This window comes from Spea bombifrons, chromosome 2, assembly GCF_027358695.1.
Source record: "Spea bombifrons isolate aSpeBom1 chromosome 2, aSpeBom1.2.pri, whole genome shotgun sequence".
NCBI classification, from domain to species: Eukaryota; Metazoa; Chordata; class Amphibia; order Anura; family Pelobatidae; genus Spea; species Spea bombifrons.
In genome coordinates, this window is record NC_071088.1 from 61595986 (window position 1) to 61616631 (window position 20646).

Here is a 20646-nt window from a genome sequence, read left to right on the forward strand (position 1 = left end):
GCAAAGAAAATGTTGGGCCAGGTCTACCTATAATCACTGCACACACACATACATACATACCGTGTATATATATATATATATGCATATATTATATGTGTGTGTGTGTGTGTGTGTGTGTGTGTGTGTAATGTGTATATGTATGCACATTCTCTAATCCTAAAGTCGTATAGGTTTCTCTAAATTTAGATTAAGTTCTAATAAAGAACTATTATTCTTAATTAAAAACACGAGAACGTTACACATTGAAAACTACAACTCCCATGGTTCCCCGCATACGCATTATCTCAAACTACGCACTGCTTGGCCTCCCAGCCACCCTACCATGCTAGTTTCTTCCAGTAGCCCTTATTGGCTAGTGTTCTGATCGCTCTCTTTCAGCCACCTTGTTATTGGTTATCCAGTACCTTCCCTTCACTGTCCCGTTGCCAGGGCGGCGCACCATCATGTTTGTAATTCTCAAAGACCTGAATGCGCTATTTACGTAGAGTATGTTCTGTGTTGATTGTGGCAGCTTACGGAATTTACGCAGCAGGAGAGTATATGCTGTGTGGTACAACCGTGGAGGTAAACACTGGGACTGGGTAACATGGGCCTCTTGGGTGGAGGAGACGGATACAGTACCTGGAACTTATTTGTTGAACCCTAATGTGCGCACATACATGTATTTATTAACGTTTAGTATATAGTTGCACAATGAGGCATTAACCTGTATCCAGGACCGGTGAAGAGTATGTACAGTGAGTATTAGTATAGCGTATGTATAGGTACGTGTTTGTACCCTCGGTTGTTTAGTGTGTCAGCACTCTATGTCATGGAATTGGGTTGTTGACTGTATAGATGCTTGCACTGTTGTTCATTTTATTCCTATAGATAGTGACTGTGCCTGCTTATATTGCTGAAACATATAAGCTTGTTGTGCCAAGGAGCCTGGAGAATCTAACTTTTTAATGGGGTGGGTTGTATATATTATATACACAATACGCCCTGTAAGTTGTGAGGAAAGGAGGCAAACAGTATAAAATACATGGTTACACTGTAAGGCAATGGAATCTGGATTTTCCAGTGCAGTTTGTTAGATGGGTCATGTTATTTCCTAATCAAAACAAATCGTTTTGTTTTAGTGATTTTGAAATGTCACCAAAAAGGAAGCAAGTTTGCCTGAAATGTCATCCTTCAAATAAGCGCTACGGAATTTGATGGCGCTATATAAAACAACAAATAATAATAATAATAAATGTAACTTGTATAGGGGCATTCTTAGTATGGTTATGTGTGTATAATAATTACATAACAAATCACAATGTGGGATGGTAGCATGCAGTATAAGACGTACCTTTTGGCTTTGTTTGTGAAATATAATTCACCAGATGGAAACTAAAGTTGCAGCATTTTTATTCTGCAGTCACATCGAAGCATACAGAAGAAAGTGCGGAAATGGTGCACCTTGGATCCATTGCCCCATGAGCCATGTCCTAAACTTGATTCAAAATGGCCAAAGTCAATATAGCTCAGGACATAATCCACAGGCAAATCAAGGTATGTGTAATACTAATTACTGCGCTATATTAACTTTTAAAGCCAGATAAACACAAAGCCTTATGTAATAATGTGCTATCTCCCTAGGGTTTAAGCTCTAACTCAGGGATGAAAAAAAACGAAAATGTTTGAAGCTTGGCTTATTCTAGGATAACAAAGTGTCATTCGTGTTCCTAGAAAAGCAGTAAATTGTAAATACTAGTTGTATGGAAGAAATATGAAGTTTGGATTTTGCAATTAAAAATTGGTGTGGCATTTATCTACAAATTAATACTATGTTTCAATAAACATGAGGCTTTAGTACTGTATTTTGGCCACATCTCTCCCATGAGAGATGAGTCCTACTTACGTAGTCTTGCTAAACCAAGACTTTATGGTTGGGGAGTACTACGATAAGTAAGAGGAGCAGGGTATATATATATATATATATATATATATATATATATATATATATATATATATATATATATATATATATATATATATATACCCACATGTATGTAGTAAACAGGAATACTGCTTTTAATTGGTCAATGGAGTTGGTGTAAGCCTGATAGCCATGTTGTTATAGGTCCCTTTAACTGTTGGTTATCTGTAGTATGATATGTAAGTTAAAAGTAGGGTACAAAGATAAATGCATTTTGTTTTTGTATAACTACGGAATTAAAAGTAGGCTGTATGCAAAGCAAAGCAGGTGAGGTTAAACCAGAATGTGCTAGGGAGAGTGAGTGGAATGTAGCGGTAGAGTTTGAAGGAGACTCACATGTAAAAAAAGAAAAAAATATTACAAAAGTAGACAATGTCAAGGTCAGCCTCTCAAATTGGGTCCTGGAACCAGAGTATTAATCATGGATTACGCAGACTCTGTAATTTTCATTCTCAGTAGGTATAGGGGGTTGAGGATGTCTGCATTAATCCTGGAGTATACAAGCAATTAGGGTAGGGGCTAGCAGAGAGGGCTGATGAGTGAGAAAAATAAGTTTGACTGCAGTAAATGAAATGTAGTCATAACTATTATAGGCGTGAGTTGGAAATGACAAGTAAATATTTTAGGTATATTTTTGTGTCTTGTTTAAGAAAATTGTTCCTGAGAATTTTTTTTTCTTTCTAGGAGAGAGGAGCACAGAGTTTCCAGAGACGTCACCATGTGACTGATCCCTTTATCCGTCGTTTAGGACTGGAAGCGGAGCTACAGGTAAGAAATGTTGGTTTTCTATACAAGCCTATGTACAAACTGGATATTCATCTTTGCTGTTCATTTTAATAGGGTCACACTGGCTGCGTTAATTGCCTGGAATGGAATGAGAAAGGAAAGTGAGTGGTTTTGTTTTTCCAGCCATTCTCGGTTTCTTTGTATTTGTTGTCATTTTTGTGTCCTAATGTATTTATTTGCTCTATTTAAATAAATAAATAAATATATATATATTTTCTGCCATCTCCCTTCTTGTGTATTATTTATACTACATATACAAAAGGTGGAATATATGTGAAACAAAACAGCCTCACACTTTGGTCTACCGTAGTTTTATCCTCATCTGTTTCTCTCTATTCTCTCCTTCCTCCTTTGGCCTCTTTCCATACCGTAATCAAGATAGGTGTAAGAGTTGACGAAAATACATGCTTACAGGCTACAGTCACGCTTTCTCATTTAGACTTCCTGCTCCCCGTTCATAGCATACAAACACTCCTTTTTTCTGTTTCTTCTGGCCAGCCTCTGCGTCCTTTTCCTTTCTCATCGTCTCTCTCCTACAGTTTGCTGGCTTCTGGCTCTGACGACCAGCATATGATGCTCTGGGATCCATTTCATCACAAGAAGCTTCTGTCTATGCATACAGGACATACAGCTAACATCTTCTCTGTCAAGGTGAGCAGAGCACAGTAGTATGCATTATTTGGTTGCTTGTACCTGTAAATTGTTACTACATTCTGAAGGCAGCCTCTTCTCCTCTATGCTATTTTTCTCCACTCCTCTGTCCTTACATGATTGTAATGTTTTGCCTGTCAGTGTTACCCTATTTGTCCTTACTGCATTGTATTCCTATTTGTCATTGCATTAGTTCCTTCCACACTCTGATGACCGCATCTTGATAACTGGAGCAGCAGATGCCAAGGTCCATGTACATGATGTCAACTCTAGGGAGACCCTCCATGTTTTCTCTGAACACACTAACCGTGTTAAACGCATTGCCACTGCCCCCATGTGGCCCAACACCTTCTGGAGTGCAGGGGAAGATGGCCTCATTCGGTGAGGAGCTTTTTACTCTTTAGAAGAGAATGAGGTTGCCACCTTTTGTTACTTCTTTTGTGACCAAGAGTATTTTGTACTCGCAGACTTCAAGGACTAGAGCTTCCCTGGCATCTTTGTCATGTGTGTTCAACTGCAATTTTACCAATTCTCATTTCAGTTTACCCACATCAAATATATAATGTTTATTTTCAAAGAAAATACAGGCGTTTCATATATTTAAAATTCAAGATTTTTTTAAAACGCATATAATGCTATATTATTATTTATAATATGATATATGTCATAATAATATCTTTTTTTCTCCCTATGTAAAACTAAACCCACTAACATTGTGATTCCTCACAAAAAACATAGTAACATAGTAATTTAGGTTGCAAAAAAGACCTAATCAAAAGAAGACAAGAAGCTCAAATTTAAGCTATTTAAAAAAAAAAAAAAAAAAAAAATACAACAAAAAGATTTCTCATCTGATCAAGAAGTTCTAAGATAGTAATGTTTATTCTATCATTTATTGCCTTGTATGTTCTGCTCTCCTAAGCGTGTGTTTGTATATACATACACACATACATATATATAATCCTTTATAGATATTTGTAAGATAGTGATTAAGGGATCAACTGAATGAAAATGAAAGGTTGGGGGAAATCTACAAAATTGTAGAAGCTTTAGAATGTATCGGCATCCAGTGGGAGCAAGGGTGAACAAAAGCATGACCGGTCTAGTTGCCCAAACGGGATAGAAAAATGCTGGCACTGGCAAAGCTAACGTTGGCCCTTACATACATATGAATTGGCTTGCCTGTTAAAATACCAAATATGTAAGCAGTCATTTGGAGTTCATATGTCCTTTCACCTTACTCTGCAGGCAGTACGACCTACGGGAGAGCAGCACACACTCTGAGGTCCTGATTGATCTAACAGAGTACTGTGGCCAGCTTGTCGAGGCCAAGTGCGTAAGCGTGAGCCCTCAAGACAATAATTGTTTGGCAGTGGGTGCCAGTGGACCCTTTGTCAGACTTTATGATATCCGCATGATCCACAGCCACAGGTAGGTAGTGGTTGATAGAAGAACTATTGAACACAGTGGATGTGAACCAGACATAATGGTGCCATGATAATCAGATTAATAATGTTTTTCAAGAGAACATGGTGGAAGTCTTTTCCGTGCTAATGATTTGTTTGCATTTTTTAGAAAGAATCTCCTGCAGACCCAGTCTGGGCTTCACACCTTCTGCTCACGACAAAAGCCTATTCCTGAAGGAGCTGCACAGTACTATGTGGCAGGTACAATCACATCAACCCTTTCTACTGTTTTTACAACATATCCTCAATTTACGTCTATCTCTGTTTGTTTCAACTTTCTCACCAACGTTGTAATTTTATAATAGATTTGTTTCCCCTTAGGTCACCTTCCCATCAAGCTCCCGGATTATAACAACCGGCTACGTGTCCTCGTAGCCACATATGTAACCTTCAGCCCGGATGGGACAGAGTTACTTGTGAATATGGGTGGGGAGCAGGTGAGTTTTAAAGGAGATGACATTTTAATTTGGTTAGGAAAGCACAGGAGGGATGGCACATTGATCCTTCCCCTGTAACTAACATGTTCACCAGCATGCACATTTACTACACATTCTAATATATATCTATATATAGTGCAGTTTTACCACAGGGGTTAGATAGCATTGCATTACATGAGTCTACCAAGCTCCTCTGCAGGTGGGATGGTCCATGTTAGACTGGCCCTGTTAGAATAAAATTGGACTGACCTGAGTCTGCTAGGGCAGCTCGCCCCTGTAGGCAAGCTGTCTTGTATTGGTCAAACCTTTAGAAATGTTATGCTTTAGAGTGGTTATCGTGTCCTTCCACCATACAGGTTTACCTGTTCGACCTGACATTCAAGCAGAGGCCGTGTACTTTCCTGCTGCCCAAATCCCACCACCATACATCAGGAGGTCAGTAGCCCCAAAATATATAACCAATTTTGTTGGGAAGTTTTGCCCAATTCTAGCATTTTGGGGATCTGAGAAGTAAAATTATACAGCCCTGGTTTGGCTGTCTGTGCATCTCCATCTTGCAGCAGGTTTCAGAGACAAACCCGGCGCCATCCTACTACAAACAAACTGCTTTCTTGACAGGCTAAAGGCAAGGGATAAGAGTAGTCTGTACTCAGCATTTGGGAATATGGGTGCTTCTTTTCAAGAACATTCTGTAGCTAAATGTATCCATTTATAATCTGGAAACAATAAAATAATAATAATTCCAGCAATCCCAGAAGAACAGGAGGATTCACAGATAAAATTGTTCCTGTGCCGCAATTTACTTCTTCACAAAGTCTTCTATGAGCTTACCCAAAAGTTTACAAGCATTTGGAAGAGGGGTCGTATGCTCTTTAAATGGAGACTCCAGCCATAATATAAACTTTAATGCATACTGAAACTGTGTGATCCCTTTAAATTTTTGTAGCGTCCCTATTGCAAATGCTTTTCCCCAAGCAATTTTCCAAGCAGAAGATGCTTTCTGTTGAACACGTATCTCAACGTGCAACGCCACTCTGCTCCAGACCCCCAAGTGAGGAAAGTGCTCCCTTTAATATGGACATTTAGATATGAACATTTGTACACAATTATATATTTGTTTCTGTATGTTAAGTTATGTGTGTGGCTTTTTTTAATGTAAAGGTCATTTAATTGATCATATTACAATAATACCTTACAAAACAGTTGCCCTGGTCATATCCTGTTTTTTTATTTGTTTTATTCACTTTTAAACATTTTTCAGTTCCCAATTGATATGTTTCTTTTTTTTTTAAAGTGAGAAATAGTCACTCCTGAGGAATGTTTTAGATAAAACCAGTTATTTACATTAATTGTCATTACTTGATTAGATCAAATATGCAAGAGTCTTCTTGGTGGTGGAGGGATATTGTGCACATAAGGCACATCAATATTAATTGGGAACACAATATTTGCCCCAGTGTTGATGAGCTGTGTAATTTAACCTCTTTGTACTTGCAGAAGTCCAGAATGGGAAAACGTCCACCAATGGAATTCACCTGTACAGTAACGGTTTACGAGTGAATGAGTCCAAGAACCTTGTGGGGTAAGAACATGACACTTCCATACTTAATTCCATGTCTGTGTGTCTGGCATTATATGTGATCATTCTGCTGATTTCCCTCCTTTCTATTCCTGTCTAGTATTTCCTTGTTTTGCACCCTAATACCTAGAAATATGTAACGCTGTTTAAATCTTTTTTCCCCCTTCATTTTTGCTAATCCCCTGTGTTACTCCCCAAATCTTTACATGTGTTTACATTGTAAAATACTACCCTGAGATTAGGGATTTTCCAAGCAGGAAATAAAATACAGGCACAGTCTCGCACTCTATTGCCCTGTTGGATCCCTCATCATATTACTCCTGTTTGTCTCTGTTCCTCTTCCAGTTGTTAAATTAAACTACAACCATGTTGACATTCCAGTATGTCCTTACTGGTTTGTATTAATTCAGGGGACAGCTTTTTTTTTTTCTTCTTTCGCCATTGCTATGCAATATCCAAAATATCAATGTCAACATGCCATGGAATGACATTGCTTTTTTTGTTTAGCTTTAAGGGAACTGTTGATCTTCAAAAATTCTCATAGAGAAATGTCTCAGTTGTCAGACAAATGTAAAGGATTCTCATAGTTCTATGCTTCCACATTATTCCAAGGTCAAAAAAATCAAATCGGTTTTAGGAAAATGCTTTGTAAGATCCAATGGATATGTGCATTGAGAGAAAACCCACTGAAGTATGTTGTGGTTGTACTGTGCCTCTCAACCGCAGCATGCTTACAAAAAATCCATTTCTTTTTTTAATGAATTTTGGAGTTCATTTTGTATGTATGAGTTTAGCTGATGTGTGGGCAGCGAGCTTAAGACTGCTGCCTGCTTTAATAGCAGCCAGCGGGAATACAAGTCTCTTTTCTTTTAAATGTTGTGAAAAAATGTTTTTTTGTTTCTTTCTTCATATGGTAACAGCCAGTATTTTGTGCAGTATGTTGGGGGTACATCTACTCCCTATTTTAAAAGCACTAGCTGCACTCCATCTCCACTTAAACTTTCACACATGCCTGCAGAAAAATTGGCACCGGCGGCTACACCTTTGAGAAATCTATGGTCATTACCTCGCCATTGATCGAGTTAAGGCTTCACCAAGAACAAACTGACAACCAGAATCTGTCTGGCTGTACAAACATATATACATATATACGAAGTTATTGACCATTTCTCATATATTTCTCTGCTTTAAAGCAATAACCGCATTCTGGAACAGCTAAATCTCTCCATGCCCCTACCGCTCTACATAAACTGTGGCGTCCTTGGATTAAAAAAACAAAGCCCTGCTCTCATTGATTTAAATAGGCTGCCCTAAATGTTCTTACCTGGTGATGATTGCTTTTTTCCCTCCTCCATTCTTCCACCCACCTATTTAAACTGAGTGAGGGCCAGGTTTGCCAATGGTGGTGGTGAATGGTCTGAAAAGCAGCTCAAGGTCAAGGCAAGCTTATTTTTACCAGTACTCAGAACATTGTGTTCTTTTTTAATTGATTTGAGAACACTGTACTGTAGGGTAAACCTTCATAAATCCTATTCATGTACACAGTACCATGAGTGCACCACCAACCACCAACTTCAGGACATTTTCTGATAGCATATTTTCAGGGTAAGGTGGGGCATCAAAAATAAAATTAGAAATAAACACTAAAAAGGAATAGTTATTTCCTGTGACATCTGTTTTGTGCAATACATAATCGTTGTAGACAGCGATTTGGGCCAAACAGGTAGCAACCATTTTGGACTATATCATTGCTTTTCTGTGTGCCTGGTTTGGCTGCAGGCACTGAGCGCCAAATCTATTCCCCCATATATGTGTTGTATTCAAGGATGAGGTGTGGTTTGGTGGCCGTATCGCCTCTGTCTCTGGAAATATAAAAACCTATGGAGGCTTTTGTAGTGTACCCACTTCATAATGCAGCTACAATGTAACACGATGTAATGTCTCTCTGGCTTCAGCAGAAAATGAAGGAAGAGAGAGGCAGAACACATAAACAAAGCTGAGGTTTACTAACATTGGCTTTGTCACATGGATGCGTGTGATTACTGTGATTAGGGATCACATGACTCTAGGATGCCCAGATAGGTCCTCCACTGTGAACCTACAGGTAGTTGGGAGTTTATACATCCCTTGTACTGCAGTGTGAAATGAAAACCAAACTTACATTTATTGGATTATTTTACAAAACCGTGGTGGGCTCTTCCTTTTGGTAACAACGGCAACAAATTGTTGAATTTAAAGGGGAGCTTTTTTTTTTTAATTACCAGTATAAAAAAAACTAAGCTTTTGTGGCTATATATATATAATTTTTTTTTTTAAAAACCATTATTGTTTTTGTATAATAACAGGCATCGACCTGTTAGCCATTTATGTGTTCTCGTTCTGTTATCTTATCCCAATGTGCAAGACATCCATCCTGACTCCCTATCATACTACCCCGGGTAAACAATAGAATGTCTGTCTTAATCACCCAGGCCGATACTATGCCTAGCGAAAGTCTATGGAGAAAGGGGTTTTCGTTTTACAAGCAGGACTTCATTCTCGTTGCCGTAAAGAATAATCTCAGTGTGGTGTTTGAGCATGCAAAATATTAGACCTGGACGCTGGCTGAAAATTCATTTTTTCCTGACAGAAGCACTGAGAAAAAAAATCCTCTTAAATTAAACATAGCAAGCTAAGGCTCACCAAGTCTCACATGGAAGAATCTCACTCTGTAAAATGCTCATATGCAGCACAGCAGTGTCACATAAAGGAGTTACAGTGAAATGAACGGATCCCCTGCCTGCTCGGCTCTTATATAGTCTCTCCGCATTGTCAAGTCCCTCAGCATTTGACAAGCTGATTGGACAAACGAGGATCATCTCACTCGATGTCCTCATAGTGCAGGCAAAATGGCGAGATTCTCCTCTAAGTGTAATTAAAATAGTGGCCGCGGCAACAAAAATGGACAGATTTTCGTATTGCGCACATTTGTTTTCCGTTTCTTTGGTTGAATGTAACATTCATTGGTTCATTATACGGACGAAATGGTAAAATTTGTCACGAAAAGTCTACAAAAAGTCACATGACTGAAGGCAATAACAGCCTTTAGGATAGAAAGTTTTAGCTACCCATTTTAACTTAATTCATAAGTCCTATTACTGTCTGATATATCAGTGAAGCGAAGTGCCCAAAAATGTAGAGCAGAGTTTTCATTTCTCTGTGAATCTGCTCTTTTGTTGTCTTGGGGCAAACACTACCTGAATGGCTTTTTACTCATGAATAGTGGACAAAGGTTGGAGCTGACAAGAGGGCCCTAGCACCATACGCTTTAGTGTTCAATTGCATTGAATCTACATAATACAAATTTTTTTTTTTTTTCATGTTATTTTTACCTTGGTGAGATGCAGTACCATTTACAGCTAAAATGTCTGCTACCTTAGTGTATGTTATATTTTTGAAATATTTGTTTAATCATCTGATCCCCAGATCATTATCTGAACTACCTCCGCACCTGGAGAAAGTAAAACAGAAAGCCAACGATGCATTTGCTCGACAACAGTGGAGTCGGGCAATAGAGCTATACAGCCAGGCTGTACAGAGAGCCCCACGTAGTGCCATGCTATACGGAAACCGTGCCGCCGCTTACATGAAACGGAAGTGGTAAGTAGAAGAGCAAAATGGGCATTTCTTTATGGCACCCGTTCTTTTAAACGGAAACGCGACTATACAGTGACTGGAAAATGGGTGTTTTTCAAAAATGGCCTGGATCCAATTGTTTTTGGCTACTGTATCAAATGGAAGCTGGCAGGGTTCAATCATCCAACACCTCTAGGGGAGAAGGTGCTGGGATTATTCAAATTATTCAAAAATCCCCTCGGTGCCTTTATATGTGCTTGTAGCAGACCTGGTAGTGGACTTGAGCATCACATCTGGCTTGGCTCAGTTTTGGTATGAGTAGAGGCATGCCACCTAGCTAAAATTCCTCTTCTCCCTCTGAGTCCAGGTCCTCACTCATGCCCTTTTATATTTGGTGGGTTAGCCTGGTTCTGTCTGCTGGGTCTGGTCCTGAATTGGCTTGTGCTGCCCCTAGGGCTGTATTACAGCTGTAGACATCACCTGCTGTCCACCAGTGCTGTATTTAGCCTAAGCTACCGTGCTGCCTGCATCATGCCAAATCGAGTCAGTTCAGATTAAAAGGACTAAACCTTTTAACTAAGATTTTCTGAAATTTTGCCTTGATGAACAAAATTAGGTATAAGGCATATCCGATATACCGCCCAAAAGTGATTTAGTTAAGAGGATATGAAAGGGCCAGCCCTTGCAATTTTGCCAGTGCAATAAGGGTCATGTGTTGGCCCTGAGCAATGTTACCTCCAACGAAACAACTTTGCATTGAAACTGGGCCTTTGTTAAAAACATAATGCATCTTTTAAGGTGAATTGTTTAATCTCAGTGCAGTGCTAATTAACAACTTGGTGGAAAAAAAAAACACAAACACCTATTTCAAAAACGGGAGGAAAAGCTAAATCCGTTTTCATGTGGAATTTTTACCTTGCAGACAAGCTTCTGGGACATGTGTCCATATATTTACACATTTTATGGCAAAATTGGAGCTATTAACATGCTTAACGTTGCTAATGCAGGATGGAAACCTGTTAAATTGTGACTACTAAAAATTCTCTATTGTGATGTTGTTATTTTAACTTGCTCTTTTCGTTGATCCAGGGTTATAAAGTATTTCTTTTTCCTCTTCCTTACGTCTTTCAGGGATGGTGATCATTATGATGCTCTGCGTGACTGCCTGCAAGCCCTGGCTCTGAACCCAGCTCACCTGAAGGCCCACTTCCGATTAGCTCGCTGTCTGTTTGAGCTTCGTTATGTGTCGGAAGCACTGGAGTGTTTGGAGGAGTTCAAGATCAAGTTCCCTGAGCAGGCACAGAGTAGTGCATGTGATGCTCTGGACAGAGACATCAGGGTGGCCCTGTTCTCCAAGACTGACAACCGTGAGCATTCACCATCTGTCTGTTCCCAAACTTTAACCATCTTTGCAGTCTCTTCTTCTGCTTCCAAACTTTATATGTAATTTTGAAAAACAGAACATGGTTTTATTTACTTTGTTTGCTTTTCAAAAATAATAAAAAATACTCCATGGAAAAAAAATAACAACCCAAAAAACCCATAATGTTCTTTTTCATTAGTGTAAAGAAGCAGGAAAACCCTTGTCCAATAAGGGGAATTCTCTCAAAAATATAACGGTGCAAATGTGTCTTCCTTGGCCTCATACTTCACAGTAAATGTATGCATAATATACAAACATGCACAAATACGTACTGAAGTATGTAGCATTAGGAATCAGATTCTATTGTGGTTTAAATTAAGGATTTGGAGTGGTGATTCCCTTTCACTCTTTCAGTGTTTTGGCGTTGCGCTTTACTGCTTGTTAGGCTACCCATGCATCTAGTTTTCCAAGGCAGTATGCCACATTTTTTCTGCTTTTTCTTGCTCCACAGAGGAAGATAAAAAAGGAAACTCTGTTCGCTTGCGATCTGCGGGAAGAAAGGATTCCCTTTCAGAGGATGAGCTACTGCTGAGAGAAAGAAGTTTAGATTATAAGCACAGATATTGTGGTCACTGTAACACCACTACTGATATAAAGGAAGCTAGTTTCCTGGGAAGGTAAGCTAATTTTCTCCTACTTTGTCCCTTTCTCTATAAGTATAACTTCGACCAGGGTTGGACAGATTCTGCTTGACCTTTGCAAGGCATTCTTCCATAAACATAATTAAGAATTTGCACAAAACATCAAGCTATAATAAAAAAAAAATCTAGGAGCCATTTCCACCAGCAGTTGCCAAGCCTGGAATTTGCTATTCACACGTATCAAACATCCTAGCTTCACTCTATACATTGTTGGGAACGTGTTCATTCATCTGCTTCATTTTTATGTTGTTTTTTTTTTCCAGCAATGCCCAGTACATTGTTAGTGGTTCGGATGATGGATCGTTCTTCATCTGGGAAAAAGACACTTGTGCTCTCATCCGTGTCCTTCAGGGCGATGAATCTATTGTTAACTGTCTACAGCCACATCCCAGCTACTGCTTCCTGGCCACCAGCGGCATTGATCCTGTTGTCCGACTCTGGAGCCCACGGCCCGAGGTTGGGGGAGACCAATTGGGGGGGAAGGATGGGTTGGCACATTGTGTAGGGAAGACTTGAAGATAGTCTATGGAAGCAGACCATTCTGCATGCAGGAAGAAACTAGGGGTGTTGATGATAATAATAATAATAACTATTTTATACTCCGTTTTAAGGCATTATAACCGCAGCTTATTAAAAAAAATAAAAAAAAAAAAAAAAAAAATCACTCCTTGTAAGTATATGAAGGTGCTGAAAGGCTGCTATTGTTAATGCTGAAAATACCAATACACATATAACTCATCTTCTTTTCCTTGTATCTGGGATGATCTACTAGACTGTGTACTTTTCACATCTGCACACTGCTGTACAATAGTTTGTAGTGTGGTGTCTGCTCATTCCACATTCTCTTCCTTCTCCCACAGAGTGAGGGTCCAGACCGGCGTGTGGTGCAGGATATGGAGAGTGCATGCCAAGCTAACCAGCGGAGGATGAACGCAGACCCTTTGGAGGTGATGCTTCTGAACATGGGATATAGAATCACTGGACTGAGTGGAAGCAATCCAGGGACTGATGATGGGGGATCAGACGATGAGGATACTGCAGAGGGACAAGTGCAGTGTCGGCCCAGCTAACAGTCCAGAAAGGAGGTGCACAGGCCTTGAACGAATGCGCCAAATAAGAATAGAGTGGGGGATTATTACAATGTGTGGATGGCCATTTTTGTTTTTCACACAGTAGTCTGTGTGTTCGGAGCCATGTATTTCCCAGCTCTACCTGCAAGCCTCTTCACTAGTAAGTGGGACATTAAACCCAATTGCAAATCAAACTTCTTTATCCCACCACCTGGCCACTCATCCTCCATAGACTCTTGAATGAACTGCCATGCATTGCACAGATAAAATAAGATCAAAGAGTTTGAGAGAAGAGAAGGGGGTCACTTGAAAACTATATGCTAAGTGGATGGCAACACTTGGTATTTTCTTATTGCTTCTGGTTAAAGCTGCAGTGTGGTCCTCTGTAGTTGAAGGACTTGAGAGAAACAGTGTAACAATAAAAGAATAACTATTCTAAAACGAATAATTTGTCAGGGCCAATGGGTTTGATTAACTATAGGTTATTTTGCTTTAAGGTCTACCCCTTTATAGGAGAAGGTTTTCTGCAGCTATGGTATATTTGGTGTGGCTCTCGGCTTTTATGAATGCAAGTGCGCATTTGTAGACCTCACCATCTAGTAAAGTGGATTGTTGATGTCATTCCAAGTCTTGGGTGGCTAGCAGTGCGAGGAACTCTGCTGGATCTAGCTAGATGGTTCCATTTGGATAAGATTGCGAAATCAATGACACTGAAGGCTGCTATAATTTGCTCAGGCCTTATGACAATTATCTGAGGGGCGTTTGTTGGTGCCCTCTATCCTGTTTGTAAGAAGAAAAAAAACTGTGTCTTAGAACTGCCGGTGGCTCTTCCTGGTTTGTATTTGATGTATATCTATGAATAAAAAAAAACACCTTTATTTCTGAGCAGAAGGTAAATGCATTGTGATTTTTTTTTTCTCTACAGCGATTTTATGCATCCTGACTAAAGATGCCATCACAAGATTATTATTTACGTTATCTATACTAAATGTATTTTTTCTAAACTGTGTAATTTATCTATAATGTAGCTTAGTTGCTAAGCATTAGGCATTTAATTTCTCTAAATCTGAAACTCTGGAGAATCTGAAAAACCATAACGGGAAAAAGTTATTCTCAGTGAAGATGTATTTATATTTTAGTATAGGATAGTATATTTTCCAGATACATCCCTGTTAATATGATTAGATTTTGTTTTTATTTTGGTAAAATAAGAATGTTGACTGTGGAGTACGTACTACACCCTTTTTAACATAGGAACATAGAATTTGTTGGTTGATAAGAACCCTTCTTCCCATGAACTCTGCCCGATTTCTGAATACTTTCTCTTTTCTTAGGCCTTATATCAAGGAAAACCTTTTGCCTATTCTATCCATGCTTAAATTCCTTCATTCTATTAACCTCCACTGCATCTGCTGAAAGACTATTCCATGCACCCACTACATGGATGATCAGATCATCAAAGATAACCCGAGTAAACACAAAATTCTGTTTTTAAATGATAATGTCATGTATAAAAGGGGGAAAAAAGCTATCCAACCCTATTTGACCCTGTGTGAAAAGTAATTGCTAGCCTTGGTTACTAAATCAATTAACCAAATGTAATTTATGGGTTAAATTTCACTAGACACACCGAGGCATGATTACTGCCAGCTCTGTCAAATCCTGTATATCATTTAAATACAACCTACCTTGCAAAATATAGGCTAAAAGGTCATAAAACAACCTAGGCTGACATGCAAGAGCCGAGGGCCTCACTTGCCTCGGTTAATGTCAGTGTTTGAGATTCCACAATAAGAGAGACTGTGCAAAAACGCCATCCATGGTAGAGTTGCTAGTCGAAAACTGCTGTAAAAAGAACATAAAGGCTTGTTTCATATTTGCCAAAAACATCTTGCCCTTTGGGATAATATTCTGTGGACTCGTGAGTCAAAAGTGGAACTTTTTGGAAGACGTCCCGTTACATCTGGCGCAGGGGCGTACCTAGAGTATTTGGCACTTGGGGCGGATCCTGTATGTGGCACCCCCCCCCACACACACACTTTAAAACTGCATAGCTGCTATCGTTATATACTGGCACAGACATTGAAGGTGGTACAGCATAACACCTATCACTATATACTGAGGCAGACATTGACGGGGGTACAGCATTACACCTATCATTATATACTGAGGCAGACATTGAGAGTGGTACAGTGTAATCCCCATCACTATACACTGAGCCAGACATTGACAATAGTGCAGCATAACCCCTATCACTATATACTAAGCCAAACATTGATGTGGTATAGGCCTACCACTTCAGTGTCTGGCTTAGTAGGGATGCACCAAAATGAAAATTCTGGACCGAAACCAAAAATTCTGCATTTACTTGGCCCAAACCGAAAATGACCCCCCCACACCATAAAAAAAATCTCACACTTTTATTAAAAGTAAGTAACACATCAAAATTGGACAAAAAAATAAAATAGCAATATATATATATATTAATATTGTTATTATTGTTCACATGTGAACTCAGCACTGGAGGCATAGAATCAGACGTACAAATCCCGTATTTGCAGATATACAATAATAATGTACGGAAACAGCATTGCAGGTATAGATCTGCAGTTATAGATCAACTAGAAATTATATAAAAACTCAGCAATAAAAGATAAAACCCCCTAAATTACAGGCATATGTCACAGATTGCACACCCCAAAGCGGGCGTCCACATTGCCCACATAGAACCTGACCAGCACCCAAATTACACACACACATAGGACGTGCCATCTTTGCCCCCAAACAGCCCAGCATGAGTCAGCATTGTTCCCAAACAGCCGAGTGTACGCCATCTTCCCATAAACACGCTACCTATGCCATCTTTGTCCCATAAACACCCTGCTTATTCCATTTTTGCCTTTTTGACAAATCAACTATACACCTAGGATTAACACAAACACTTTTACAGTCATTCACTAATTCACTTTCATTCACACAATCATTTATTCTTTCACACAAATTATTTACACATTCATTGATGCGTTCTCACAAATTCATTAATTCTCTCACTCATTCACACAATTCATCCACACATGAATCCATTAATTTTCTCTCTCATTCTGACTCTTTATTTCAATATTCTTGCTACCCTCCTTTCTCCCTATCTACCCATTCTCACCCCCTTCTGCCCTATCTACCCCTTCTCACTCCCTTCTCCCTATCTACCCCCTATCCCCCCGTCTCACTCCCTTCTCCCTATCTACCCCCTCCTAACTATCTACCCTTTCCCCCCTTTGAAGTTCACTTACCTTTCAGGAGTCCTGTGGTGGGGGTGCAAGGCCTCTGTCTCCCAGCTCTGCCACTGTATGGAACAGTATAGAGTGATGGGAGTTATGATGTACTTTAGAGCATAATTATATAATGAAAAAGATATTGGAAATGGTACAGCATAACACCCATCACTCTCACACATTTACCAATCCACAGATTCCACATTTACCAATCCACACATACCAATCCACAGATTCCACACATACCAATCCACAGATTCCACACATACCAATCCACACATACCAATCCACACATACCAATCCACAAATTCCACACATACCAATCCACACATACCAATCCACAGATTACACACGTACCAATCCACTCTCACTGAATGATTTTCTACCTTTCCTCTTTTCTTCTTACAGCAGTCAGCTACTTTTCTTCCTCTTCGCTCCGCTTCTTCTGTCTTCTTCCGGGTTCAGAGGGCACAGACAGCGGTGGGCGTGGCTTCAGTGTTGTGCGCTTGAGTGCGCTTGGCTTGAGTGATTTTAAGCCGGGTCAAGGGAACCGGCTTAAAATCACTCAAGGGAGCCGGAGGCCTGTTAAAGACCTCCGATACCGCTCCCTTGCGAGCCTGCTCCTCCAGCGGCGGACTTTACTGTCCGTCTCTGGAGGGGTGCCGGGTGCCGGCAAGTTGGCACCCCCCTGATGAGCGGCACCCGGTGCGGACCGCCCCCCGCTAGGTACACTACTGATCTGGCGTATAGCTAACAAACCATTCCACATCATACCGACAGTCAAACACGATGGTGGTAGAGTGATGGTTTGGACCGGGCAACTAAAAATCTTGAAGGAGAATGTCCGCCAACCAGTTTGTGACCTAAAGCCGAAGCACAATTGGGTTATGCAGCAAGACATCGATCCAAAGCACACAAGTCACACAACCTCTGAATGGCTCAAAACAAAATGAAGGTTTTTGAGCGGCCGACTTTGGAGTCCTGACTTAAAGCTGTGACATGACCATAAAAGGCGGTTCATGCTCGAAAGCCCTCCAATGTACCTGAAGTAAAACATATCTGCCAAGAAGAGTGTCCCAAAATTCCTCTGCAGTGATGTAAAAGACTCATTGCCAGTTATTGCAAAAGTTGGAGATACTAGGTTTAGGGGGCAATTACTTTTTTCACATGGATGATATAGGTTTTAATTAACTCTTTATCTTCAATAGCTTTTGGTACTTTTATTTAACAAATTTACCTATGCAATCATTTGTGAATTGTAGGATTTGGGAACATGACAGCTGCTTTAAGAAAGAATAGAGCTAGTCTGGGGGAATACCAAGCTTATTATATATTGAATTAGCAGATGTTCCAACAACTAATGTTTGTATTCCACCTGAATTTAGCTGGTTAAGTGATATAACAATCTAGTTTATACTTGATTGCCCAATCACAGAGATCCCTGATGATCACATGATGATCAACATTGTAGAGCATCGACTATGTCTCTGCATCACTCTCTGGGTGCAGAAACTGACAGAAGTACAGGTACGGATACACTTTATTAAAATATATATACAATTAAAATTAACCATTCCCATGCCTTCCTGATCATGGTAATAAAACATGATTAGTGTTCTTTTTCACAATTTTTTTGTTTTGCAAATATTTTTGCTCTGATCAGTACATATCTTGAGTTAAGCTTTCAAAACTATATGGGGGTACATTGAATTGACTGGCTTTAAAGATATCTCAAATATCACATGTACGCTGGATGACCAGATGTCAAAATTCCAAGTTGAAAAACTGAAACGCACATGTCCGTAATGTGGCCTTTCAGCCCCCAAACAACTTGACAAACCTATGCATAGGTTGGATCGCTTTACTCTGGAGGAGATGTTGTTGAACACATATTGGGATGTTGTTGGGCAGTGGCATCACCAGGAGCTGTAAATTCATAATAAAACCAGAAGTTGGAGCACCCACACCCAGAAGTGTAAACAAACAAAAATATAGATAATGTTCAAAAGAACAATATTGTGCTTCCTCAATCAAAAATCTATAGGCTTGCATAATAATCACATAATTTAAATCAACTGCTTAAAATCCAACAGAAATAAAACCAACTAGGAAAATTGATTATATATAAATAAATATCTCATTACTATATATGCAACTAAATAATTTACAATATACCATAAATTATCTTATTCAAATAGAATTATATATCAATAAAATACATACAAATATAAAATAAATTAACAGCAGATATAAATGTAATCTAAGGCAAAGGGGGACAAGGGAAACCCCCTGGATTTAATGTTTGCAATTTAAAAACCCAGCTGACTCTACTTTATCAATAGCTAAAAATACTAAAATTTTGGGGTACTCTCTTGAAATCTTGAAAACATTGTTAATCTTATAAATTACATCATTATTCCTAGATTTGAATCTAAGTGGGTATTTTTTTCCCTTTTTTGATATTGACAGGTGTGGCAGGGTCAACATCTCCCGCATCTATAAAAGACATCACTATTAAAATGTTTTTGTTTTTTTTTAAACTTCTTGCTCCTCTAAAAGTGGAACTTTGATTCTTACTTAAGAATTTCCTAATGTCCTCGTCTTGTTGTAAAAATGCCAATTTTTGCTAATGACTTTTAAACAAAATTACTACCTTCATTGAAATCAGTAAATCAGAAATCAGTAATAAAAGATAATCTCACAAATGGATTGGGTTCCTTTTTTATATTTAATTAAAGATCACCTGTCCACTTTGTTGACATTCTCAGCTGTCTTTTCCTAATACATCGTTAGGATACTTCTTATACAAAAATGTCACTTTTAATTTATCGATTTGTAATTTGTATAATTTATTGCCACTACGGTTCCTTTTAATTGTACAGAATTGATTTTTTTGAATATTTCTAAGCCGCGGATGATAGTTGCTACGTTCATGAACAAAACTATTGACATCAACCTTCTTAAAGAATGTTTTAGTTTAATTAAATTCGTCTCAATATAAATATTTTTATCTAGAAAATGTATCTATTATACAATGATGTTAATATACAGAAAAGATGAACCGAGCTAAACACTCTATGGATCCCTCCCATATGAAGAAAATATCATCCATATAACGGTGATAGGTGACCAGATTTGCCACCTAGTCATGCTGTGAAAAATTAGAGATGTTCCCAATAGGCCATCAATAAATAAGCAGAACTGGGGACAAATCTGGTGCCCATCGCTACTCCTCGTAATTGTAAAATTAAGTGAAAAAACATGGCTTCCAGACCTTTAGAGTGTTCAGTAATAGTATACAATGGACTTGCATTGCATGTCTTTTAAAAATGCTTTTGTGGACACTTCGATAGGGCCACCCGGTGGGTTAATTTGGTCATTATGTAACTTAGCAATATGTAAAAAGTAGGTGTCTTAGGATATTTGACTTTAACTGGATTATTTTAAGTAATTTATATACATTTGTATCTCTTACTAGTTTTCCCAATACCGAATATTTAATCTTGTTTTTATTTCTTTTAAATGGGGAGGAAATGCTACTTGGATAGTATTCTGTATGGACCATGGGAAAAAGGGAGGACTACTCTGCTTATGCTATGAGGAAATATAATTTAATATTTAATTAATAAACTAACCTTAATTAGAGCATGCAGCTTAAAGAAAATGTATTCAACGACCAGTTGGGTTCAGGAAGGTAACATAAATAATCTTATTTCACACTTAACATAAAAAATATTACTCGA

At 38.9% G+C, this 20646-nt stretch overlaps 1 protein-coding gene across 2 annotated transcripts; it reads left to right on the forward strand.

Moving 5' to 3' along the window:
* Positions 1 to 430: 430 nt before the first annotated feature.
* WDTC1 (WD and tetratricopeptide repeats 1) lies at positions 431 to 14522 on the forward strand. Of its 2 annotated transcripts, XM_053454475.1 has the most exons (16): positions 431 to 564; positions 1403 to 1536; positions 2648 to 2731; positions 2804 to 2850; positions 3289 to 3400; positions 3594 to 3781; positions 4649 to 4831; positions 4976 to 5067; positions 5188 to 5303; positions 5660 to 5738; positions 6801 to 6885; positions 10348 to 10521; positions 11629 to 11864; positions 12372 to 12537; positions 12825 to 13017; positions 13422 to 14522. In XM_053454475.1, the coding sequence occupies exons 2-16, from the start codon at positions 1489 to 1491 to the stop codon at positions 13629 to 13631; spliced, it is 2013 nt and encodes a 670-aa protein (XP_053310450.1). In that variant the 5' UTR covers positions 431 to 564; positions 1403 to 1488; the 3' UTR covers positions 13632 to 14522. The 2 variants fall into 2 exon arrangements, with proteins under 2 accessions (XP_053310450.1, XP_053310451.1); XM_053454476.1 differs by lacking the exons at positions 431 to 564; positions 1403 to 1536 and having other exon boundaries at positions 2663 to 2731; positions 3248 to 3400.
* The last annotated feature ends 6124 nt before the right edge of the window (positions 14523 to 20646 follow it).